Below are 26,547 nucleotides of genomic sequence, written 5' to 3'. Positions count from 1 at the left end.
TTTTGCTATAGTGTTTTCAGTTTTCAATTTTTAATTTTTAGTTTCAGTAATAATAAGTTCAATTGAAACGGACCCTATATACCTATAGTTCAAAATGTAATTTTTTTGGGGGAAAAAAAAACGAGAAAATGGTATAAAATAAAGGAAGAAAAAAAGAAGTGATGGTGATAGTACAAGAAAGGAAATGAGAAAAAAAAGAAAAAGAAAAGGATAAGACAGCATATTTGAGGGACAGAGGGAGAGATTGAGTGGCGTGGGCTTCTAATCACTACGTCATTCTGAGTGGCCCTCCCTTCTCACCATACCATACCACTTCAACTACCTCTTCTACTTGGTTGGGACTCAGAGAGAGAGAGAGAGAGAGAGAGCAACATAGCTAAACTCCAACTAATATTTCTGCTTACTATTGTAGAAAGTGAAAGAACGCACGAACTCTCTCTCTCACTCACACCCTTAATCTCCATTTCTTCATACTACAATTTCTTTCACATGCTTCCTTGCCCTGCGTGTTGGTAATTCCTCTTTCTTCTTCATTGATAAATTTTTTCAACTGGGTTTTTGATGTAAATGCTTGGTTTTGGGATTTCAGGCTCATTTTGTGTGGTGGGGTTTTGATTTTTAGGCACGTGAAAGAGGAGGAAGAGTTGTACTAGTTCTGTAAACTGTTTTGAATATGAAGGGTCTGATTCATGGTCATGCGTGTTCCTCTTCTCCTTATTCTTCATCTTCGTCCACATTTCTTCGTCCTCCATGCCTCACCTCTACCTCTAGCAATTGCAAATTCCCACTGTAAGTTTTCCCATTTTCTTCTTCTCATTTTTTTTTTTTTTTTTTCTTTTTGGTTGAAGTGTACTTTTCGTCCCTAAAATCTACCTTTTTTGTCACTCAAAATTTTAAAAGTTTCAATTTTGTCCTGAGTACTACAAATTTTACGACATAAATCTTACAAATTGATGTGTTACCTTAACACTCTGCAAATGGGAGATAGATTGAAGGAAGGGTACATTAAAACCTTTTGAATTTGAGGGACAAAAATTTGAACTTAGACCAGATTTCGGGGATGAAAAGTGTATTTTAACTTTGAGTGCATTATTAAAAAATTATGGTAAAAAATTTGTTTATGTGAGATTGGTATAGCAAAATCCAAATTTTGTTATATTTTGGTGTTCTTTGCTTTGATAGGCAGTTGCCACAGGCAATGTGTTCCTCCCAAAGAATATATCGTTGCTCGGGGGTTCATATGGAGGCTTGTCATAATTCTTATCTTTCAAAAAATCACATAGTTGCAAGATTTTCTTGGGGATCGTCTGAAATACAATCTTTGTTTTCTAAGCAATCTCTGAACAAGCATTTACTGCCATTGGGGGCACTAGTGACCTCACAAACTCAACTTGATGTCTCCAATGTGCCTATTGTTGACGAAGATAAGATAGGAGTCTTGTTGCTCAACCTTGGAGGTCCAGAGACTCTTGATGATGTGCAGCCTTTCTTGTTTAACCTTTTTGCTGACCCGGTAACAAGCTTTCATTTTATTTATTTATTTATTTTTTTGGTGTGTTTAGTGCGTCTCAAATAATTCTTTATTATTCACTGCTGGAATATTCATTTTCAAGTTTTTCATTGACCATTATGTTTATTTTGATTCATCAATATTTCCTTGTTAGATGGGTCAGAAATTTTTGACCTTTATTTAATGCAAGTTTCTGCTGTCTTACTTTATTCTTTCACAACTTATATCGAAAGATATGTGCATGTGGAATGGTTTATGTTGCAGGTGAATAATATTTTCTTTTCACAAAATCTTAAAATGATATTTGATGTCCCTTGTGTATATCTTGCCATCAGTTACACAGTTATATCATCTCTGGTACTGATATTTCTTTATTTTTTCTCTTCACATGTATACTTCTTGTATACAAGGTTGTACCCCTCTTTGCACCTTTTTAATGAATTGCTTTACTTAATACACACACACACGCATAAATCTGTATTTAGGATTGGGGATAGCTCTCAACAAATGGTGGGTGATAAAATCATGGTTATGCTTCGTCAACTTTTTGTGTGTGTGAGCATGTGCCCTGCAAAATTCACATTTATCCCTATAAATATGGAGTGATTTCATTTTGGCCAGAAATTCAATTGTGTCAATTTAGTTCTTGGCCTTTTGATTCCATTTCAATGATACCCTTGCCATTACTTACATGTTACATTTACAATTAACGTGACAACAACAAAAACAACGAAGCCTTAGTCTCAAATTTTGTGGTCGGCTATGGATCCTCAACAAATTAGTCAGGGTTAGCCACATGAATTCTTTTCCTCCATTCTATTCTATCCGAAGTCATACTTTATGTTACTTCCTTAAATGATGTGTCCGTTTTTACTACTTTTGCATGTCAATGGCTTAGGTAGCATAAAATAACTGTGTTAGCCACCTTTTTCTTCTTTCCTAAATACCAGATCTGTCTCTCTCTTTCATTCTTATTTCGTGTTCTTCCCTCTTTATCTAATTGAAGACTCTCTAGAACAAAACTCTACTCGCTGTAACAATCAGTCACTCCAATGATGTTGTTGTTAGATCAACTAGAGACCCCAATGCTAGGCTAGGTGATCATGAAGGATGATGTCACTGGCGATGGAGGTACCCGGTGTGGCTAAGGCAAAATGGGGTGGAATTTTTTCTTGTTGGAATTCTTGTTTAATGGAGTGAAATTTGTGCGAAACGGTGAAATGGATGGGATTGTTTTGCTAGTGGGTTTTTTCAATATTTGCTTTAAAGGAGTGGAATTGAAAATGTGGTTAGGTCTAGCAGTCTTTTAGGATTTTGGGTTTTGGTTGTTCTTGGTGAGATGTAGCAAGCTCTCGTTGCTGGCTTACTTGGATTTGGAATGGAGGTATGGGATTGATTTCTATGGAGTTTGGGGTGTGTTTGATTCGTCATTGACTTTTTCTCATACATTTGGGAGCGTAACCTTTTCCAGAGTTGGGTGTTGTTGAGTGAGGATTGAAACTTTATTAGCATTTGATTGTAAGATGGTGATTGGCATTTGATTGATTGAGTTTTTGTTCTTTATTTGGTTACCAAGAAATTGGAAGGAAAAATACAAGTAAAAGAAAAGGGAGAAAATAAGAAAAGAACAAGAGAAATGACAGCATGGCAGGTGACATGGCTATTATGTGACACCTATGTTGTTGAAGCTTCCATTTTATGCTACATAATTATTATTATATCACTATTTTATTAATGTGACATAAGAAATCTGTTAGATACATCCACATTTTCTATTAGTGAGATAACGACAAGGATAACATTGAAACAATGTAAAAAAGTCAGGGACTAAATTGACACAATTGAATTTATGAGGACCAAAATAAAATTACCACATATTTATAGGACCCAAAATGATTTTTTTTCCTTTGTTTCCTCTTTGGATCATGTACCTCCTTTCAGATGTTTGCTCCTGCAGTGCTATATTTCTATATAACCACAATGCTATATTTCTTTATAACCATAGTGAACGAGGCCTTTTCCATTTTCTGATGCAAGGATTAGTCATTAGTACTTGACCGAGAAGGTTATTTCAATAGTTCATATAAGCCAAATTTAATGATATGATCTAGACCTCATTATGGGACAAAGTTTTTCTCCAAACTGAGTTGGAAGAGTCTCATTTAGCCCATTATGTGACGATTCAAATGTGTTTTATTAAGATGACTTATCCTAACAAAAAGTCATACGAGTAAAAGTATATGTGACTATTCATTTGAGTCACTAAGTAGTGGGTTGGAGAAACTTTCATACGAATTAGTTTGGAGGAAAACTCTGCCCCTCATTAATTAGAGAAAAAAAGTCTATACCAGATATTTTGCAAACCTTCATCAAGCCCAGTGAATTGCATCTCTGTCCTTTATATCTTCCTGAACCTAGACATCAGAATACTAAGCAACAAAGAATCTTTCCCTTACAATTTTTTTCCTTTATATGAGCTAATATTAGATCTTACAATGTCATGTGCACTAACAAACCCTTGAAGTGGACATTCATTTTCGACCGTGATGTTGCTGTACTCATTTGACTTTACATTATTGGACAGGATATTATACGATTACCACGGTTGTTTCGTTTTCTTCAAAAGCCCTTGGCACAATTTATATCCGTTCTCAGGGCTCCCAAGAGCAAAGAAGGCTATGCATCAATTGGCGGTGGCTCTCCTCTTCGACAGATAACTGATGCACAGGCATGATTATTTTTGTTAACATTGTCTTGAATATTAATATTTTATTTTTCTGTTTTTAGAGCTCATTTATCCATTGATTTATTTTTTAGACATGATCTTAGTTATTTATGATGTGTACATTGAAGTGTATAGTGATTTCTGGTTATTGGGATGATAATCAATCCTGCATCCTGCAAAAATTATAAATATCTTCATTCTCTGCTTTTTAAAAGGTGGGAAAACTTTTTGTCCCCTCACTGTGATGACTATGGATACTCAAAACATAACCTGTAGATATTAATAGTTTGAAGCATTGTGATTTCTAGTGGATTGTAAGTATTAGTTAGTCACAAACTTACAAGAGTACTTTTAGGAAGAGCTTTTATGTATGAGTTATTTTATAAGAATGCCAATTTTGATCTTTTCCTCGTCCTTTCTCTGGCTATCCTTTTATATATTCAGGCTGAAGAGCTGATGAAGTTCCTTTGGGAAAAGAATGTCCCGGCTAAGGTGTATGTTGGTATGCGTTACTGGCATCCATTCACCGAAGAAGCAATTGAACAGGTATTTTGTTGGTTCTAATATTGGTTTCCTATATATTAATTGGTACATTAAGATGCTACCATTGTTGGATCACTCTTTTCCATTTATTATTTACTAGTTTTAGAGCATAATGCTGAATAGTTTATCTCCTTTTGATGATAATGATGGTGCAAAGGCATTTTTTTTTGCTTTTAATTCAACTGAAGTTGCAGAGACTAAAGCTTGTGGATCTTTTATATAGGCCTATTTAATAGCACATTAATTGAATTGTAACATACGTTTGGAATATTGGATGTTTTTTGCAGGTAACAAATGGATATTCCATATAATCTTGTTTAAATGTAAAACTGGTAGATAACTCTTGGAATTTATAAACTTTGTTCCATGGATTTTTTGAAGTAAAAAACAAGTAAATTTGAGCTTTTTAAAATTTTTTTTTTATAAGTAAGAAAAAATTTAGTAACAAAAAAATATATACAAAAAACGTAAGAAAAAAACAAACTATGTACGAATAAGAGAGAATTAAAGAACAGCAGAATGGAATCACTAGACGTGAATCCCCAAGCTCAAGACCAGTCGATCAAAGTCTCTGTAAATAATGCTATGATCTGATCCATCGAATGTTCTTGATCCTCAAAAATGCGATTGTTACGCTCTCTCCAAATAATCCACATAACACACGAGGGTACCAAATTCCAAATATTTGAAGCACGCTTCCCCAAACAGTTATTCCACCCCATCAATAAATCACAAACCTTTGGGAAATTCCAAGAAACTCCAAAAGTGGTAAGAGCAAAACTCCACAACTTAGAAACCCCCTTGCAACGAACCAACTGGTGGTCAATATCCTCCCCACTATGTCTACCACAACACCAATCTACTATTAGAAGCCCTCCCTTCTCAAATTATCTCCTGTAAGACTCTTTTCCCAATCCTCATGCAGTTGTCCAAACAAAGAAAGCAACTCGACATGAAGCCTTTACACCCCATATGCTTTTTTTTTTTTTTCCAAGGGAAAGCATTAGAAGAAGATCCCCTCAGATCACTAAAGGAGCGGATGTCAAAGTCTCCATTTTTCTTCAACCTCCATCTCAATGGTCCCCATCCTCATTTAGAGGAATATGTAACCCCTACTAACTCCACCTCCCAATCATTAAACCTATGTTGGAACCGCACATCCCACCTGCGTACATCCCCCATATTCTGTCTCACCAAAACATCCTCCACCAATGCTTCTCTATTTAATGCAATCTCAAATAAAATTGAAACTCAATTTCAGAGGTTGATCTCCACACCACCAATCTTGCGAAAACCGTACTCTCTTCCCTATGCCAACCAAATATGCTTTGAAAAGTCCTCCCACCCCATAATACTCCACCACAAGCCACATGCATGTGAATCCCTACCTAGTTTCAAACAACACCCCCCTTCCCCAAACTTTGAAGCTACCACAAGCCTCCATAACTGAGTATCCTCAGCCCCAAAACACCCCAACCATTTCCCCAACAAAGCTTTAGTAAAAGTAGTGATCTTCCTTATCCCCAGCCTGCCACACTCAATAGGAGAACACACCTTATCCCACCTTACCAACTTAATTTACGTGACTCCTCCATACACACACACCCCCCACCACCCCAAAAAAAAAAAGAAAAAGAAAAAGAAAATTTCTCTGCAACTTTTCAATCCTATTTGCTACCCTAGTAGGGATTGGGTGTAGTTACTGTCCCCCCCCACCTTCCCCCCCTTTTTTACCCCCCATGAAGTAATTTTAGGCTGATTCCAAAATCTTAAATACAATTGTATTGATCTAGAACATTTCTGTATAATTAATGCTTTAAGCAAGTATCGCAATATATATTATTCATCTTCTTTTAGATGCTGGATCTTGATGCGATGGTAAGTGCCCTGCTCCCAAGCAATATGTCATGGGTTCAAGTCTAAGAAAGAGCCTCTCCAAAATTGGATTAAGGCTGTATACCTCTTCCAGTTCGCAGAAGCATGAGTGATCCAGAATAGAGTTGCAAAAGGGTGCATGTATAGAAATTAAGAAAAGGTAACAGGAATAAACCCTAGGCTTCACCACCTTGGACTGCCTGGATTCACCACCAAGCTATGGAAAATTTCCAATATAATTTCGTTCATCAAAATCAGCATGTGCAACACTGTTTTCTGGAGCCTTTTTCCTAAGTTACATAACATTAGGAAAGAAAATCCCTATCCAAAAAAAAAAAAAAAAAAAAAAAAAAAACATTAGGAAAGAAAATCATCCGTCATCTTTTTCTTACATTGCAGTCTTCTTCTTTTACCTGACATCAAATTCCTATATCAGTCTGATTAGAGATTCGACATTAGGTTAAACATAAATTTGAATCCCTTGCTTTAAATTTGAACCCCTTGCTTTTCTTTTGACTGCCTTCCTCCCTCCTTGTCCATCTCTCTCTCTCACACACACACACACACACACACACACACTCAACTGTCTCCTTCTTGAGAATACCTGCAGAAGTTTCATTTATTGTGTGATAGTGGAGGCTTTGATACCACTTGTGTGATAGCAGAGGCTCTGATACCACTCGTGCAATAACACTCAAAGATTTGAACAAACAACTATAAAGGAAAGTAAATTAACAAACACATAGAGCACACAAAAATTTACGTGGTTTGACAAACAAAACCTACCTCCAAGAAGACAGATATCAAATCCACTGTACTCAATAGGGATTACCAAGCTCAACCTCTCTTACATAGCTCTCATCATGGGTATCATTTCAACCCCAAAAGAACTATTAAATTGCTTTTCTTCTAAGAGCCTTCTCTTCTTCTCATATGGGAGGACTCTTGGGCCAAGGCCACCAATCCTATTCCTAGGTGAACAAGAAATATTAGTTACTTTTTTGACAAGGAATAGACTTCCTTCCACATAAAGAAAATCCAAAAAAGGAAATCAAGTCAACTTTCCTTCCACACTAAGGAAAGCCAAATAGTTAACCAAATCCATATACAAATTCAGACAGTTTCTAACAATTAAATTTTATTCTTGGTGTGAGACATTTTGATTCTTTGATCAAACCAACCAAATGAACCCAACCTATCAGAGCTATATTAGGATAAAATAAGGTTGAGCTTGAGTTGTGTTGGTAAGGATAGATGTCTATTGGGTTGGATATTGAGTAAAATGTCTGCCACTTGGGTTGATAACGTAGAGTAAGGTGTGGTTACTCAAGGCTATTGCCAACATGTTGCTTTGTCTGAACAGCGGCCCTGCTAGTGTTTCCTCATGAGGAGTGCCATTAACTGTAAGAAGATCCTTGTTTATCAGCATTGTGTTTTAAGTGTAAGAGTGAGGATATTGAGAAAAATGTCCGCCACTTGGGTTGATAATGTAGAATAAGGTGTGGTCACGACTATTGCCAACATGGTGCTTTGTTTGAACAGAAGCACTGCTAGTTTTTCCTCCTGGGGAGTACCATTAACTGTAAGAAGATTCTTGTTTGTTGGCATTGTGTTTTAAGTGTAAGAGTGAGGGGAGCAATTAGATCATCCCCTGTTGCAATATTTGACGGAAAGACAGCTTTGATTTTCGGTTTTGGGCTTATTTGGTGCTTTAAATACTCCTGGAATCTGTCCTAAGCTTTTGAGGAGTTAGCATGGTTTCAAAGGGAATGGACAATTTATCGCCATGTCCAGGCGGCTTCTGTTAGAAGTGTGTTTGGCTTTTTGCTTCACTGGATGAAATAGTTTTCCCTCTACTTTTCAGATTTAATTTTTAAAATTTCCAAATTACTTGAAGTCAATAACAATTAATAATTGAAGTGGTCTTTAGTTTTCTCTTTGTTTGGAATTTCTTAGGTAATGTCTGTTAGATTTTTTTCAAAATGAGGAATACTATTTTTGGATTGGTTCAGTTTAGCTTAGAAGATGGAAGAGGGAAAGCTGGAAGGAGAACAGATAACTTAGTCCCACATTGGATACGTGACTTTATACACTCCAGCCTATGACATGCGTATAAGCAACCCTTCTGTAGATTGCATCATGACCATAGATCATGTTCAGCTCATGATTAAAGCTCGGAGGACCATGATTAAACCCATATAAAAAAGGATAGATCGAATAATTGAGATTAAACCAGAAAATTGTATGGTTGAGATGTGGGTTAGCTGTACACTTATCCACCAAAATGGAAAAAAAAAAAAAAATTCTTAGCTGGAAAGAGAGGTCTGGTAAGTGGAATGCGAGGAAATTGTGAGCTTTGGTGAGCAGTCCACTGGTCCCATTTTGCATTATGAGTTGTTCTGGTGACTAGTGAGTGGTGCACAACATACTTAATTAGCCACCCCCTTCACTTCCTTGCTTTAATGTTTTCTTGGCTGCTCTTGTTGAGGCTATTAATTAAAATAGCATTCATGTTTGATCATTCAACATTCAGTTGGCTTAGGAAATGAGTTGAGATATCTCATACTTTTCTTTCTTCAAATATAATACCAACTAACTTTGTCGATTATTCTGCCCTGCTATTATGGTATCATTGAAGACTTAATTTGCTGTTAACCTAATAGTTTTCATAATCAAGGTTTTGGTTTGTGCTATCTGTCAATTCCTAAACCTGATATGGCAATGAAATTATTGATATTGCTACTTATTTTTCTTTTAAAATAATTTTGTAGATAAAAAGAGATAGAATTACAAAGCTTGTTGTCCTTCCGCTTTATCCACAATTTTCAATATCCACAAGCGGTTCAAGCCTTCGACTATTGGAGAGTATATTCAGGTGATAACCACACATTCGCTAGTATAATGTTATGATAATCCAACAAAATAATCTGATATCAACTGATCTGACAAAATAATTTATTGGTTCATCAGGGAGGATGAATATTTAGTCAACATGCAGCACACAGTAATACCTTCCTGGTACCAGCGCGAAGGGTACATAAAGGCCATGGCAAAATTGATTGAAAATGAGTTAAAGAAATTTGGTTCTCCTGAAGAGGTACTGCGTCTTTAAATGTTTTTATTATTTTCTTACTTGTTGCATTTAATCCTGAGATTTCATTGTTGGTTTATCAATATAATTTATGGTGCTCCAGAACATATTCAATTTCTTGATTTTTGGTTGTTCACATTCCAATTTTGGTTCCGTTCCTGAAATTTTGTTAGCAAAGACTGTATAGTTTCATTTACTATGCTTCAAGTCAAAGATAATCTTCCTGTATTGGTCTGGATGGAAGTGGAATATTGCATAGTTTGTTTTGAAACTGAAGAATATACCTTCTTTTTAATTATTTATTTTTATTTTTATTTTTTCTTTTGAAACAACTTAATTTGCTTGCCTTACATTTTTACTTTAATATTATAAGGTTATTATACAATAGAAGTACATCATTATCAGTTTGAGGCAATTTCCCAACTCCTCACTGAGTTTCTGATTCTTCTTGTTTGTAATGCTTATTGGGTAAAGAGCAAAAAAACAATGTTGTAGTTCTTATCGGAACCAGCCTTACTTTTAACTCCTCAAGCAGGTAATATCAGCAGCATTACTTCAACCCTCCTGAAGCAGGGGTTGTGCAGGAAAAATATGGAGTTCCTATCTCTTGATATGGTATTTATTCATAAACACTAAGGAAAGTTCTCATAGCTTGTTGAGAAAGCCAGTCTCAGCTTACCTTGCTTCAAAAATCTAGTTATACAATTAATCTGAAACTGTTCACTCTTTGCAGACTAGGTTATAATGTCCTGGGATTCATGGCTGGCCAAATTTTGTTATTTGAAAATTTAAATGTAGTGTTAAGTTTGATGATTAGATACTATCATTTGAAGTCTTTGGTGGCTTTACCTATCTTTCGACTAGTATTCCATAACTATTTTCTAAAGTGCAATTAAAGATTTGTAAATTAGTCTTTATGTGATTTCAAATATTCAAGTTTAGAGTGACATGTTACAATATTACCACTCCTATTTGGTCAATGAGCTCTATCTCATACATCCTCTTCCGCAATGATGGGAGAGAGGGTAAGGTTGTGAGTTTAAGACCCACAGGGTGCATGAGTAATTTATTTACTTTTTCAAAAAAAGGAGAAAATTACCACTATTATCTGGTTGTGCAGAATGGGAAGTGAAAAAATTGGGATCGATTTGAGTGGGATAAATTTAGCATGATAATGCAGTACCTTCCCTCGTTTCATTCATTAGGATGATAATGCACTTTAGGCCTTGTAAAAGGAGCAAACACTAAATTTCCCTTTATGGTTCAGATTCCGTCTCATACAGTTGGCTTCATTATTCACCAAATTATTGGAATGCAGCAAGTCCATATGAGAATCAACAGAAAAATATATATTTCAAAGTCGTGCTTATTCTATTATATTATTTACATCTGTTGAAAAAGCTTTAAATGTTAGATTGTTTTATTGTTTTAGTTCATATGTGAGTGAATCTAATTGAAAATATGCATTGTAGGTTATGATATTCTTTAGTGCGCATGGGGTGCCACTTGCATATGTGGAAGAGGCTGGTGATCCATACAAGGCAGAGATGGAGGAATGTGTGGATTTGATAATGGAAGAATTAGAAAAGAGAAAGATAACTAATAGTTACACTCTTGCTTATCAGGTACTACTGTGTTTTCTGATGTCCTTTGTCTCATACCCGGCCCATCTTTATGTTTTCTTAATATTGGTAATGAAGATGAACGGTGTCCAATCTTGTGCTTGCAAAGTTGCACCCTAAACCCCTCCATCAGGAATTCCTTTTATTCCCTTGTAGGAATTTGAGTTAGGCATTAGGAAGTGTGTATAGGGTTAGTTAATTTGCCCTAACACACATACATATTATTTGCATTTGAGCAATACAATGATATTATAGTTTTGCCCCTCATACAGTGATTTTGCACCAAGCCTTAATTCCCCAAAAATTGTGTAGTAATAACAAAGAGATTTAGTAAGTTTAGTGACAGACATTAGACTAAAGGGAAAATTTGGAATATAAATGACCAAAGATATTGAAAGGGTGGGACTAAGGTTGGCAATGCCCAAACCAGACATACTTGTGGTTAAGTCATCTTCCAATGTGATCTGGGGAAGATTATTTGGACGCTCAAGGTCGGAAAGCAAACCTGAAGTACCAATCATGTGATCAATAGCTCTTGAGTCAATGACCCAGGTTCCCTGAGCAGTGAAGCAAGCAATGGAAGTACCTGTCTGAGTTAGCAGTGGAGGACACAACAGAAATGGATAGCAACATGTGACCAAAAAACAGCATGTGAATGAGGTCAATTAAATAAAATGTGACCCCATGAGAAACACTAAAGGTGGAACCAATTAACACAAATGGGAGAAAGGGAATTGACATAATTAAACTAAATCCAGCCAACCAAATACACCAAGCCTTTTATTTTAACATAGACTGCGTAGAACCTTCACCAAACAACAATAAAACTGCCTAACCAAATCATAAATCAACTGGTCAAATAGAAAATGAACCAAACGAACAAGGCTGAACATCATGCTACAGAACCGCCAAAAAAATATGAGAATCAACATGTACCGGTGAAAGTCAGACCCTTAATTAGAGCAGTGAACTGTGTTAAAAAATGACAACTTGCATGATACAAGAGGAGAATCCAGACATATCAGATGAAAGGTAAACCTGAGGACACCAATTAAGCAAGGACAAGTCAAATCAGCCTGGTAGAGTCAGTTATGGTGAGTTTGTTTGTTTTTTGTTTTTTAAATATTGGAAGTGGACAGTGGTGTAAGAGCTTTTGCAGTTCAGATTTTCAACTAATTCTGACTGAGAGCAACATCACCTGAGGCAGGTGAGACTATTGGTGGCTGCAACACTAGCTGGATCATGGTTGGTGTCAGATTGGGTTGAAAAATCTTGGGTTTTTGAGTTTGGGTGGGGTCGCTAGAGTAAAGGAGTCCTAATATGTGGTTGCCGGTGTTATGGTGGAATGCTGGTGTTGGCAGCATATGGAAGTATAGTACTCTAATACAACACTACCATGTTAGACATCTTGACTTCATGTCTTATTGCATTACAGAGTAGAGTTGGACCTGTGGAATGGTTGAAACCCTATACAGATGAGACAATAATTGAGCTTGGGCAAAAAGGAGTGAAAAGTTTGTTGGCTGTCCCAATTAGGTAATTTGTGCTGGCATCATTCTTTCTATACTTTACACTAGCTGTATATTTGCTTCATCTTGGTCTCTCTCTCTCAAACGCATCATCTTTTTTCAGACATATTTAATTATTGAAACTTAGCTGTGCTGTTAATGTTTTGATGCTTGATTCACAGCTTTGTCAGTGAGCACATTGAAACTCTTGAAGAAATTGATGTCGAGTATAAAGAATTAGCTCTAAAGTCTGGTATAGAAAAATGGGGGCGGGTTCCTGCCCTAGGATGCGAACCAACCTTCATTTCAGATTTGGCAGATGCTGTGATTGAGAGTCTCCCTTATGTTGGAGCTATGGCGGTCTCAAACCTTGAAGCTCGGCAGGTACCTCTATAATGGAATTAAATTGATATGCTATATAATCAAACATTACTGTTTGGAATGGATACTATACTATTTTCTTTGATGGTGCAATTGATCTCCAATGAGAATGATTTTTGAGTTTTTAACTTTTAAGAGATCTACACTATTGTGAATGATGGTTATATCTTCAAATTTACTCCATATAAAAGGTAGTTACTAGATCTGAAACTAAAGCATATGTCATTGACAGTTTTATTCTATGTAATGAAGCAAGATAAGAGTCAAAGAGGATGTTCTTTGTCAGCATTGTGGATGGTCCATATAATTAGCTAAATGATATGAACCTTATGTTTGAGGGCTGAGGTGGGGAATTATTCTACAGAAAATTTTTATGTTTAATAGGCCTTCAAAAATATTGAGCTGGAAAGCAAATTAGTGCTGGACTCTTACATGCTTTTGGGGCCAAAGAATTTGCATCAGCTTAATTTTTAAGCTTTTCAGCTGTTTGTTGTGCATAAAATTTAAACCTGCCAACTTTTAAGTATTTATGAGCTTTATTAGTTCAGAGTTTTTTAGAAGCAAGTGAAGTTGTTCTAGATACATGAGTCTAGAACAACTTCACTTGCTATTGTTAAGAGGACAAAAAAATCCAGATTAATTTTTGGATAATTTATACTTGGTGAAAACACCATTTTAGTCCCTACATTTTGGGGTCATAGTCAATTTGGTCTCTATATTTTTGTAACAATTAATTTGGTCTCTATTATTTTCAACTTGTAATCAATTTGGTCCCTACCATTAACTTACTAACGGAAAATGCCTACATGGCACATGGTGTGTGACAGTGGGCACACAAGATGCTGACGACGCTAAAAAGTAATGTTTAAAAAAATGCCACCTCAGCATTAAATTGGAAAAAAAAAAATCTTAATTTAAAAATAAGAAAAAAAATGTGGAACATTGCCAGATTTTCTCGAATTTTCTTTAGCAACCAAAAACAAAAAATGCAAGCCAAATCATTGGTACAATTCTTTAGTTTTTGAGTTTGTTATCTAGGTGCAAATCTGGGTTTCTTTTATCCTTAAGCCTATCATCATCCTCTTCCCGTCAGCCACTTCCTTGGTTCCTTAACTCCATTCGGTGCTTTAGAGAGAAACAAGTCTGAAGTTTGAATGGAAAGCCCACACTCATTTCCAAATATCCAACCCTCAACTCAACTCAAATATGGCATCTTAGTCCGGTACAAGGTTAAAGATGATCCATCAAAGGTGAAGGTGGCTGGAGATGGTCAATGCCCTTATCTCCCTTGAAACCCAAAACTCAGATTGAAAACCTAGCACAAATAAAAACCCATGGATCTACAAACCCCATTCTGAAATCCACCCACAGACCCATTTTTGAGAGCAAATCAAAATCCCATTTTCAAACAACAAACCTAGATCACCAAATCCCTACAACACAAATGGAAATCTAATCTCCAAATGCACATATATAGCTAAAATGGAAAAATTAAAAAGAGAAGGAAAATAGAGACAACGAATAGAGAGACACACGAAATGACAGCCATCGTCTATGGTGCCGCCATCATGCATCACTGTCAGCAGTGGTGGTCACAGGTCTCAGCCATGGTGGCCGATTTAAGCTAGACGAGAGAGAATTGAGGGAGTGAAATTGAGATGACAGGGAGAGGATTGAAGGAGTGGGACTGGGAGTGAGCGAGAGACTTCTGTTCTTCAACTGAAGAACAATGTCTGGAAATTTTGAGTTTTTTTTTTTTAAAATTCATTAATTTTTTTTTTTTTTTGATTAGAAAATCATCAGGTTAGATTTTAGTTTTTGTTTTTCTAACATGGCTCTTTTTAAAAAAAAAAAAAAAAAAAAAATTCTGAGGTGGCATTGTTTAAACATTACTTTTTAGCCACGTTGGCATCTTGTGTGCTAGCTGTCGCACACCGTGTGCCACATAGGCATTTTTCGTTAGTGAGTTAACGGTAGGGACCAAATTGATTGCAAGTTGAAAATAACAGGGACCAAATTGATTGTTATAAAAATGTAGGGACCAAATTGACTATGACCCCAAAATGTAAAGACTAAAATGGTGTTTTCGCCTTTATACGTTTTGTCCCTGAAGTTTGGTATAGGTTCATTGTTAATCCCTCAAATTTTTAAAGTTGGGATTTGGCCCTTGAAATTTAGAAAAGCGAACAACTTAGTCCCTCCATCTATTTTTCCGTTTACATGCCTAGCGACTAATGGTATGCTGAGCCACCCCAGTTTTCGAGGGACCAAAATTGAACCAACCACATAATTAAGGAACTAATATTGAACTGACCCCATATTTAAGAGACCAAAATCGAACCAAACCCATAGTCAGAGGGATGAAATTGTTCCCTCTTTTTGGAATTTCGGAGACCAAATCTGAAATTTATTAATTTTAATGAGTAAAATCGAACTAACCCTAAGTTTCAGGGACCAAAAGCATAAGTTACCCTTTTTTTAATAAAAAAATAAAATGAAAGAGCTATTAATGGCATGAATATCTTGGGGATGGAGTAGATAGAATTAGTAATTTTGTACTTATAAAAAAGTTATAATTAGTTTCTGTGCACAGGAATTTTTTTCTGAGTCTCTTGGTCAAGGGTGTCCTAGTGATTAACTGAATAACTGTTTTGTTCCTGCAGATCTTTAGTTTAATGGTTCTTTATTATTGTGGTTCTAGTTATTATTCTTAGTCAAATCAGGTTAGGGCTCCTCTTCTTTAGCTCCTTGTGGTGCATTGGTGTGTTATTATTATGCCATATTTTGGATGTGTGATTCCAGTGCCACAAGGTTTGATCCCTAGGCTTGTTTTCTGTCTTCTGCTTTCTCTTTCCTTTACTTTCTACCTACTCTGTATAATCTGCAAGCAGTATCTGAATTTAAAATACTACCTTAGGCCATCCTTTAATTACTTAGCCTGACCTTTAATGCAACCCGAGGGCCATCCATTAATTGGTTTTATTCTATATAAAATTATGCTCAAGAAATTCTTTACGTTAAATGTTAAGTGCATTTTCCACTAAACTATGAGGTCATTGCAATGTTTAGGAGGGTTAAAGTTTCTCAATATGTATTAACCTAAACGGAAGGAGAAAAACAAAGTGAAATAAAAATTGGAAAAGAAAAGAGAAGCCAAAGAGCTTTAGCTCAAATGGTACTTCATCTTCTCACAATAATGGGGTGGAGAGTGGAGAATGAGGATGTGGGTTCAACACTGATAAATTATCAATTGTCTCAAAAGGTTAAAGCTGTTACAAAATGCTGAATTTAATCACTTAATCATAATTTTAACACTCACCTCGCGTATGGGCCTAAACTCCTCCTTAAGTGGGGTCTAATATGTGGGATTTTTAATATTTTGAATGGGAGATAAAGTAGAAACAGGATCAAACTTAAGACCTTCTATTTTGATACTATGATAAATTACTGATTATTCTAAAAGTTTAAGTTGTTAGAAAATGGTGAATTTAATCACTTGAACATGATTTTAACAAACACTAGTGCTAGTATGTCTTGCTAGTAAAATATATATAAGAATGGGAAGAACTCTTCACTTGGACATTCTTACCACTGCTGTCCACTTTGTGCTTTGTATCATAGCTTGCCTTGGTATCACCTGTGTGGTCTGATAGGAGGTTTGGATTTTTTGCAGTCTTTGGTTCCCCTAGGCAGTGTTGAAGAATTATTGGCAGCGTATGATTCACAACGCAGGGAGTTACCACCACCTGTTACAATGTGGGAATGGGGTTGGACGAAAAGTGCAGAAACTTGGAATGGAAGGGCAGCTATGCTGGCAGTGCTTGTTCTGTTGGTCCTGGAAGTCACCACTGGAGAGGGTTTTCTACACCAATGGGGCATATTGCCTTTGTTTCGGTGAATATCTTTGCCTCTCTATCTATCTTAACCCTCGAGAAATTAGTGAAGCTACATGTAAGTTTTGTTTATGCATACTCTTAGCGTCTTAAATACATGTATTGAGGCATTATTATGCATGTCACACAAGATCAAATTCGGGTAAGTCTAGTCACAACACTGATGTGGGTGAAAAGTAAAAAATATGTATAATAGTGGTTTTTATTTTTATACCTGAATTTATGTTGTAAAGTTTTGTATTTTGTATTTTGTATTTTGTTTGTTGGTTTCCATTGTTTGGAACTGGCCATATAATTGTTCGTTGACTAACATTTTGTAATTTGAAATTAGTTAACAATATTCTTTGCAACCAATAGTTGTGCACAGAACACAAGAGTTGATGTTGGCAACACTTATAATTTGAAGAGTTTGCATTTCTCGATGTTAAAAATATCTATCTCTGGACTTCTCTGAATACCCTTATAAATGATTGTTGTTTGACATGTTCTAGTTTTATGGCTCACTAATTTAACTCCCGAGTGATCTTTGTGGCTATCTAAGCTTCCCATTTTCAAATCTTTTAACTTGTTCACTTGTAGTTTCTATGCAATGTGGAACACAGTTTTTAAATGAGAAAGAAGAAACAGAAACTGAAAGAGAGCAAAAAATATGGAAACAGCAGCAACAATATGACAACTTCAAGATAAACGAAGTATGCATTGTACTTGCATAAAGTTGGGCTGTTACTTAAAGAGTATATATAACAACTTTAAGTGTTAATTTACCAGTTGATTTTATCGCAGAACTTAGCACGATCTAACCATTAATTCCAGTCAAGCTCCATAAATACGACTGTTTCAATTGATCATACATGACATGTTCCTTGTGCCTGTTCTGATGTCTTTTCTGAACATCCACGCATAAGATTTTGACACTTTAAAAGGTGGGTTGGTGTAAAACTGAAACGTCTTTGGCTTTGTTTGAGAATGTACTTCTAATATGGCATTACAATTTCTAAAGAGCTCCACTTGAAATGCCTGCACTTTATTTTAAACTCATCTATGTTGTCAAATATTTTTTGATAGATATCTTTGTTGTCAAATATTTTTTGATAGATATCTTTGTTGTCTGCAACGGTCAAGATATTAAGCAGTTATTTTATGAGAGGAAGATAGTTTTTTTTTTTTTGGGTAAGAGAGGAAGATAGTTTTCACTGCGTTCAGGAGATTACCTAAATATCCATATGCATTTATGTTCTATAAATACTATATTTTATTTGTAATTTTTCTATAAATACTATATTTTATTTGTAATTTTTCCATAAACTTATATTTTAATTTATGCAAAATTATTATAGATAAAAAATCATATCAATTTGTTATTGTTAAATTATTTCAAATTGTTTGGACATTAGTCAAAATATATTTCCCAAGATTAATTTATTTTATTTACATTGAACTTATTAATATATACCTAATATTTCTTTCATGATTATATGTTTTGATTTTTTAATAGCTAAATACAATCTTCTTTATAACCACTTGTTCTCTAGGATTTTATATTTGAATAATGATTTAATATTCTATACGTAGATATCCTTTTTTGGTTTATTAACCATGATGCATCCTATTTTCTGTGCAAATATTCACAAAGGATGAACAAATCTATTTAGTTTTTATTGATTATTTCTATTTGTATTTTTTTAACCCTGTTTTATTTACAATCCTATTTATAATTTTGTTATATGACTTTTGTTTTGTCATATATTTCACTTTTATTTATATTTTGAGTATCAATTCCAATATATAATCATTATAACAAAACTATTAATTTCAACAAGTAAAAAATTGTAAAATAAAAAAATAATTAATTTTTCTTTCTATTTTGTTTGTTTTAGTTTATTTATTTTCAGTTTTTAAATTTTTTTCTCAAAAAAGAGCAATTATATATATTTTTAGACAGTAAATAAAATAAACTGATAAAAATAATCTCATCTCAATTGAGCTGTGTTCCGTTGAGTAGTAGTATGGAGTATATGGAGTACTAAAGGCTCTGCAATTCGCAGAACCACGTCAACATCCACATCGGCTAAAAATGTACTAAAAAATTAACAATGGCTACTGAGCATTGGCCAGTCAACTGTTTACACATTTACACATTGGCCAGTCAAACTGAACAATTATATATATTTTTGGGTGTGAGACATTTGTAGCCCAAATCTTCTAAAATCTCATCTTTCATTGCATTGTTTTTGGGAGAGAAACAAAGAGAGTTCACACTACTGTCAAATGCCCCTATAACAATCACATCTACAACTCACAAGACCCTTCACGCCACCAACCAAAGCAGAAATATTGTTAGAATAAGTTAAATACAAAAAATCTTTTTTATTTACTAATTTTATTTTAAAAAATTAATAAAATACTTTACTTGTAAATTATTAAATCTTTTCGAATATAAGCAATGTCTATCATTAATTATTTGCAATAAACACTTTACTTGTCACTAGGATTTTGTCAAATTTAATGAAAAAAGTTAAATACTTTGTAAAATTTGTCTATAAGAAATTTGAATATTTTATTAAATTTGATGAAAATTCGAATTATAGGAAATAAAGTTTATATATAGTCAATATTTATTATTGGAGACATTGCAAGTGCACCATATAGCTAGGGGAGAAAAAATATAATTTGTCCTATATATCATTTTATATATATATATATATATGTTAATATAAAATTCTTTTGTATGTTTTAGATTGATTTATCAATATTTTAAAAATATTTTTTCTATTATGATAAAAAGACTCGAATTATGATAGAGAGAATAAATCGATGATCTGAGTTACCAAGAGCGTGATCTAAGTCCAAGTTGAAAAACTATGCTTATGATTGATTAAATTGAATACTCTTTGCTCTTTTTAATTGGAAATTATTGCAAATTTTATTATATCTCTCATAAAATGATGTGTTAATTTTTAAACAAAACAAAAAAGTAACTCATGAATTTTTATCATATTTTTGATATGGCTCCAATCCAAGGGAGTCAATCTCGTACTAGAGGTTATATCGGTTTGGCCAGCAGAACGATATATTTTGGTATTGGTTAATACCGATGTACCGTTTCGGGTTTACCGTTATTTAATATATATATATATATATATATATTATTTGTATATATTTTAAAGATAAATAAATATTATTTGTATATTTATAACTTTAATTATTTGGTAAAAGTTAATTTGCTAAGCCATTAAACTTGTTAAGCTTATAAGATTATTATAAAAAAAAAGAAAAAAAAAGAACAAAGATAAAAGTAAAAGGCCAAACAAAGAAAATAAAAAAAGAAGGGGTAGTGGATGAGAAATGAGATATTACGTGAGAGGGGGTTGGTAGAAAAACTAAAATGGTTTGTGATAAAACCAAAAAACTCAAAATACCCATCCTTTTGTCAGCTTTTTACTCCACACACGTTAACTTACGGACTAGCACAACTTCCCATTTCCCACATATTTTCAGGCTTTTCTCTCCAATTCCAATTCCAATTCCAATTCCATTAGCCAAGACATGTTTTTAGATTTGATCTCTCTCTCCCTCTTTCTTAGATTAGGCATTCAACTCCGTTTCACTGCTTCAATGCCGGTGTCGCTGTTCACTGCCACCCAGATTTGCTATCACCAGTGTGAGGCCAAGATGATGAGATCCCAAATCGGTGTGAGGAGTGAGGAGTGAGGAGGAGAATTTCTTTTTATAAAAAAAATTCACAATTCTTTTCAAGTACAATTTTATTTTTACACATTTGATAGAAATAATCTCATCCTAATTTAGCTTTGTTATCTAAATCAATTTAAAAACTCATTCTTTTGGCTTTCTTTTAATTTTCTACGAGTATTTAGCTCAAATAAATGGGATACAGTGTGGACTGAGGCCTCTGCTAACTGCTCTGTGCAGCAGTACTGTTCCGACTCACACACGCAAACAAACAGGAACATTGGACAGTCAAGCAACACAGTACTGTTCCCCCACATACACACAAAAAACAAACGGTTTGGAATTGGAGATTTGAAAAGAAAAGAGACTTTTGGGTGAAAGGCTTTGTAGCTCAAATCTTCAAAAAAAGGTTTCATCTTTCTTTTCTTTGTTTTTGGAAGAGAGAGAGATACCCATCACATTCACAACTCACAAGACCGCTCGCTCAACACATTTTGCCCAGCCAAAAGCTTAGTTCAGAGTGCTATACTACTGTTGGGTATATTTTCTAGAACTCACTTTCACTTCTTATTTTTGTTTTTTTCTTTTGACTCGATCATCTAATGTAAAAAAGCTTACATCTTTTATTATGTGATTCTTCATTCTTGTGGTTGTGGATGACTCCATTGAAACACAAAATGTCCTCTTATACTTATATGTAAGCTATTAAGGTGATATAGGTAGTCAGAATGGTTATCTCTTAATTCTTGCTAATAATTTGCTGATAAGATCCAACCATAAATGACAAATATATATATTCCTCTTCAATTTTTTGACTAAGGCCTGAAGTTTCTTTACATCCTACTTCCAAATAAATTTTGACTACCATGTATGGTGGTCTGTATATTTCTTTGATTTTTGATTTTTTATTTTTCTGAGACATATATCACTAGCTTAATGAGCATTCAATGATAGTGGAAACAATAACTCTCTTATGGAACAAAAGATTTATACCAAAATAAATTTGACATTTTAATAACAGGGAGTGTATGATTAAGGTAGCCAACAGCTTACACTAGTCCAAGTTTAACAACTATGGCTATGATTGCTTATATATATATATATATATATATATATATTTTAAAAAAAAAAATTGTATATATATGATTGATTAAATTGACTACTCTCTACTCTATTTAATTGGATTTACGGTGATTCTAAGATAAATAAAAATTATATTTCTTATAAAATGATTTGTTAACTTTTAAACATAGCAAAAAAGTAATTCAAGAATTTTTATTATATATATTTTTTTGGTAAAGATAATTTTTATTATGTTGTTGATATGACTTTAATATTATTTATAATCATGTCAATTCCGAGGCATTTTATAATAAATTGATAGTATTTTAATATTTTCCTTGAATTTAATTATTCTTAATGGTGCATTTTAGTATCTTACACTCAAATGTCATATGTACACATGCACATGCAGTGCAACACTTTCAAGTTCAACTAATATGACTTATCAAAACCGAAGATGCCATGCTGATGCCCCATGTGATCGTACGGAAGGGACACATTTTTTCCAGATTATTCTCCACAAAAATCTTCGCAATGGCAGGCTTGTAAGAATACTTACATCTCTCACTCTCCTTTTGAGTCAAAAAATGTGATAGTAATTAATTAAGAAACATGGACTTATTGGCTAGCTGTTTGTTTTATTCAGATCGTACCATGCGTGTATATATGATATTCATCTTGGTATATTTATTTGCAAATTTTGAAAACTGCATATGATTTTGTGTGTGTATATATTACAATTAATGCTTACATTGTATTTAGATGTATTATTAACTGAAGATTCTTAATTTGTAGACCATTCCAAAAAAATTTACAAGTAAATATGGAGAAAAATTATCCAGCTTGGCAATCCTTACGCTTCCAAATGGTGAAAAATGGGAGGTAGGGCTGACCAAACACGAAGGTGAGGTTTGGTTACAAAAGGGCTGGCGAGAATTTGCCGAGTATTACTCTCTGAAGCTGGGTTACTTAGTAGTTTTCAGATATGAGGAAAATTCACATTTTCACGTGCTCATATTTGATCCGAGTGCAACAGAAGTAGACTATCCTTCCAAAAGCTCCAATGGTCATGAGGAGGGTCAGTGTGACGAAGAAGATACCGATGAGAGTGATACTTCTATTCAAATCTTACCCAACTCATGTCCTCTACGCCCAAAGCGAAGGGATACATCACTCTTACCACGTCGGAAGAAAATGAAAACTACTTCTACAAGTGGCAGAATTAGGAGCCGAAAATCCGAGCTTCATGCAAGGAGCGGACAGTTGACTAAGATAGAAAAAGCTAAAGCTCTTAAGAAAGCTAGTGGCTTCAAATCGAAAAATCCTCATTTCATGGTTGTCATGCAACAATCTTTTGTGACTGCATGGTACTTGGTAAGCTTTCAATTTAAATTAAGCATGCATTAGCATAACGTTGTCAAGGTTTTGCTAGTACATATATAGTCCTAATGAATACAATGCTGTCTATCTTGTGCAGAGTATACCAGTTCGCTTTACCCAGGAAAAGTATATTCAAAGTGGACACTATGTCACGCTTAAAGTTGGGGATAAATCATGGGAGGTGTTGTTTTCGATTGCTGTAGGGAAACGATCAGGTTCATTTTCTTCTGGATGGTCTACATTTGCAGAGGCAAATAGGCTGCAATTAGAAGATGTTTGTGTGTTTGAGCTGATTAAGAGGAATAATGGTGTTGTGCTGGAAGTTTCAATTTTTAGAGATGGACCAAGTTAATTAATTAAGCAGTTGCTATTGTAGTGAATTATGTTGAGACTATTTACTTCACTTGTTTGAGCTGATCTGAATTATCAATATTATTTTTTATACTTAACAGTATATTTGGTTGAACTATTATTTCCCATTTAATACAACGTATGTTAGAGTACATAGATGCATGCATGTTAAAAATTTTGTGAAACTCACCTCAAGGAAAGTCACCAGCTATTATTTTGAAATAGATAAGTGAAAAATAATAATAATCATTGGAAATTACAATGACCGAGGAGTAAGCATATCATATTCATATATATAGTCTCTGCTTGTCAATACCACATCGATCATGCATGTATATAAATATGCATGCCAATGGGAAATGGCACATTATCATTCACATGCTACATAACTTTGGCCAATATATGGATGTGCTTTTGTTTATGTTGAAATATAAAGATAAATTTATTTCAAAAATAAGGAAAAAAGAGGAATCAATATAGCCAAAAACAATTGGAGTTGTCTATTTATGCAACAAAAATTGAAAAAATACAACCAAAAACAAACAAACAAACAACAGGCTTAGTAAAAGTAGTCAAAAGATTATTATTATTATTATTTTTCTGGGTAGAATTTAGTATTATTTTTATACTTTGTAGTAGTTCGTACTAGCATATCTTCTGACCCAAGATATCAAAACAGTTGACTACTTCTGATGGTACTAAACCAAATATATATGTTTAATAGGAAGTGTATGGAGTTGGACAAATAATGAGCTACCAAGTAAACAGTAACAACAAGCTTATTTTAGATAATACATTAGTAATTTAGTAGTGCTGGCCAAACATGAATTCACAAACAAAAGGGAAACTATTTTTTTCTTCTTTGAGCTTAAAACTGGGAAAATAAATCCTGTATATATATCTAACAAAAATACTTCATTAGTAAAAACTAAAAGCTCACCGAATGGTCTGTTTCAAAAATTGGGTTGAACTCCAAGAACTATAACTATTTTACCCTCCTTTACAATAATGATTATGGGTTCAAAATTTTACCTATATTACATGATAATTTTACTTACATAATTTTTTTCATAATATAATATAATTACATTTCAATATTGTTGCAGTACGTGTAAATTAATTGGATTTAAAAGAGTGGAGCTATTTTCAACTAGCCCAAACCTAAACACGCATCAAAAACCCAACCCATTATCACTCTAGGCTAACAGGTACGTGCGTTAAGGGGCAAAAATGGCCCATTACCATCAATTTTGGAAATAATTTGCTCAGAAACACTGTTTCCGAACTATATAGCAATCTACCACTTTTTCGGGCCTATAGCGGTGTTTTCCTGAAAAAAATTTTTATAAGTCCCATAACAGGTTCAAGGGGCCCTATAGTGGCGTTTTTGGGCCCTATAGCGGCGTTTTCCTGCAAAATTTTTTTGTAAGTCCATAACAGTTTCAAGGGGCCCTATAGTGGTGTTTTTAAGCCCTATAGTGACGTTTTTGGGGCCTATAGCGGCGTTTTCCTGCAAAATTTTTTTGTAAGTCCCATAACAGTTTCAAGGGGCCCTATAGTGGCGTTTTTTAAGCCCTATAGTGACGTTTTCGGGCCCTATAGCGGCGTTTTCGGAAAAAGTGGTATTTCCCTAATTATTTCCGAAACAGTGCTCTGTTGCTAAATATTTCAAAAATTAATGCTAATGGGCCATTTTTGCCTGCGTTAAGGTGCCAAAACTTTACATGTGTACGAAAATAATTTGGAGGTCAATCTCATGTGATTTTAGAATTTTATTTTCCCTTTTAAACTTTAGTAAAGAAGTGATGCCAGGAATACTATTACAAAGAGCTTACAACATGATGTGTTACTGTCATCAAATAACAAAAAAAACAATTCAAATATTCACTTATTATGTATTTGAAGCCCAACAATAACATTTATTGTCACATTAGTTTGTAAGCATTATATAATAACATTTGTAATACTTTTAGTGTTTTCCTTAGTGACGATGTGTGGCGTAAAGTTGTCTAGGGCCTTGTGGCATACAAATAGGAATGATAAGATTCCATGATTCTCGAATTTTTAGTTCTATATTCTATTCTAGGATGTCTCAAAATTTAGTATTATTTTTTAAAAGGCTACTAAATAAATTTTCAAATATGTCATTTCTTTTTTGAAAAAAAATAAAAAGTCAATACCTCTATTTCATTAAAATTTAAATTAATAATGGTAGTTTTGAAAACATGTACATATTTATGTTTTAAAGAAAATGCATCAAATGATGTTCCCTTGCGGCTTTGTTACATTGTTTGGTGTTACTTCTATGGTGAGAAAATTTAATTTAGGTTTGAATTTGACACCACCCCCTTTCCCCTGCCCAACACACTCACTTAAAAAAATGACAGAGTCTCTTGTCCTAATACAAGAGAGTTATGATAAAATATCACCTACATTGTAGAAACTAAAGGACTGGGATTGTATCCCATGCATAAGTTGCACTAGACATGTTAGTATGCAAATATATGTCCAATTTTGGATAGATGCCTATATCCTAACTTGTCTAGTGCACTAATGCACTTGACACAAGTTGTGTCCAAAACTAAAAAAAAAGAGAAAAAGGGTTTAACATCACATAGTGGGCTGGTTATTGAAGTACATTTAAATAGGTTATTAAACTTAGGGGTGGCAAAATTGGACACGGCCCATGAACCCGATACGACATGACATGACATGACACGAAATTAGCAGGTTATGGGTTGAGGCTTAATGAGTTCGTGTCATATTCGGATTGACACGACTGACCCGTTTAATAAACAGGTTGAGTTAGTGTTCAACATATGGAACCCATTTGACCTGTCTGACCCGTTTAATCAAATGACATTTTACCAATATAGTCAAATACTCATGAGTTGACACGACACAAACTCGACACGC

At 34.2% G+C, this 26,547-nt stretch overlaps 2 protein-coding genes and 1 long non-coding RNA gene across 4 annotated transcripts; all 3 read left to right on the top strand.

Moving 5' to 3' along the window:
• Positions 1-208: 208 nt before the first annotated feature.
• On the top strand, positions 209-17,498 carry LOC115965957 (ferrochelatase-2, chloroplastic). Of its 2 annotated transcripts, none has more exons than XM_031085280.1 (11): positions 209-512; positions 590-789; positions 1,183-1,513; positions 4,095-4,238; positions 4,680-4,781; positions 9,425-9,528; positions 9,624-9,750; positions 11,217-11,369; positions 12,802-12,902; positions 13,057-13,258; positions 16,929-17,498. In XM_031085280.1, the coding sequence occupies exons 2-11, from the start codon at positions 674-676 to the stop codon at positions 17,151-17,153; spliced, it is 1,605 nt and encodes a 534-aa protein (XP_030941140.1). In that variant the 5' UTR covers positions 209-512; positions 590-673; the 3' UTR covers positions 17,154-17,498. The 2 variants fall into 2 exon arrangements, with proteins under 2 accessions (XP_030941140.1, XP_030941139.1); XM_031085279.1 differs by having other exon boundaries at positions 242-512; positions 623-789.
• Positions 11,376-12,660, top strand: LOC115965958. The gene is made up of 2 exons (XR_004086236.1): positions 11,376-12,460; positions 12,574-12,660. It is a non-coding gene; the product is annotated as an uncharacterized LOC115965958 (long non-coding RNA).
• A 3,620-nt stretch (positions 17,499-21,118) lies between the features above and the next one.
• Positions 21,119-23,749, top strand: LOC115965846 (B3 domain-containing transcription factor VRN1-like). Its single transcript, XM_031085136.1, has 4 exons — positions 21,119-21,376; positions 22,313-22,445; positions 22,696-23,274; positions 23,378-23,749. Exons 2-4 carry the CDS (start codon positions 22,338-22,340, stop codon positions 23,630-23,632), a joined length of 942 nt encoding a protein of 313 aa, XP_030940996.1. The 5' UTR covers positions 21,119-21,376; positions 22,313-22,337; the 3' UTR covers positions 23,633-23,749.
• The last annotated feature ends 2,798 nt before the right edge of the window (positions 23,750-26,547 follow it).

The sequence above is a fragment of the Quercus lobata genome, chromosome 10 (genome assembly GCF_001633185.2).
Source record: "Quercus lobata isolate SW786 chromosome 10, ValleyOak3.0 Primary Assembly, whole genome shotgun sequence".
Lineage (NCBI taxonomy): Eukaryota > Viridiplantae > Streptophyta > Magnoliopsida > Fagales > Fagaceae > Quercus > Quercus lobata.
This window is presented reverse-complemented; position numbering and strand designations above follow the sequence as displayed.

Bases quoted from the DNA above. Each gene is read 5' to 3' on its own strand.
- LOC115965957 (XM_031085280.1), top strand. From the start codon at position 674: ATGAAGGGTCTGATTCATGGTCATGCGTGTTCCTCTTCTCCTTATTCT. The intron at 1,514-4,094 runs GTAACAAGCTTT...ATTATTGGACAG, and splicing joins TTAACCTTTTTGCTGACCCG to GATATTATACGATTACCACG. The intron at 4,782-9,424 runs GTATTTTGTTGG...ATAATTTTGTAG, and splicing joins CCGAAGAAGCAATTGAACAG to ATAAAAAGAGATAGAATTAC.
- LOC115965846 (XM_031085136.1), top strand. From the start codon at position 22,338: ATGACTTATCAAAACCGAAGATGCCATGCTGATGCCCCATGTGATCGT. The intron at 22,446-22,695 runs GTAAGAATACTT...CTTAATTTGTAG, and splicing joins ATCTTCGCAATGGCAGGCTT to ACCATTCCAAAAAAATTTAC. The intron at 23,275-23,377 runs GTAAGCTTTCAA...TATCTTGTGCAG, and splicing joins TTGTGACTGCATGGTACTTG to AGTATACCAGTTCGCTTTAC.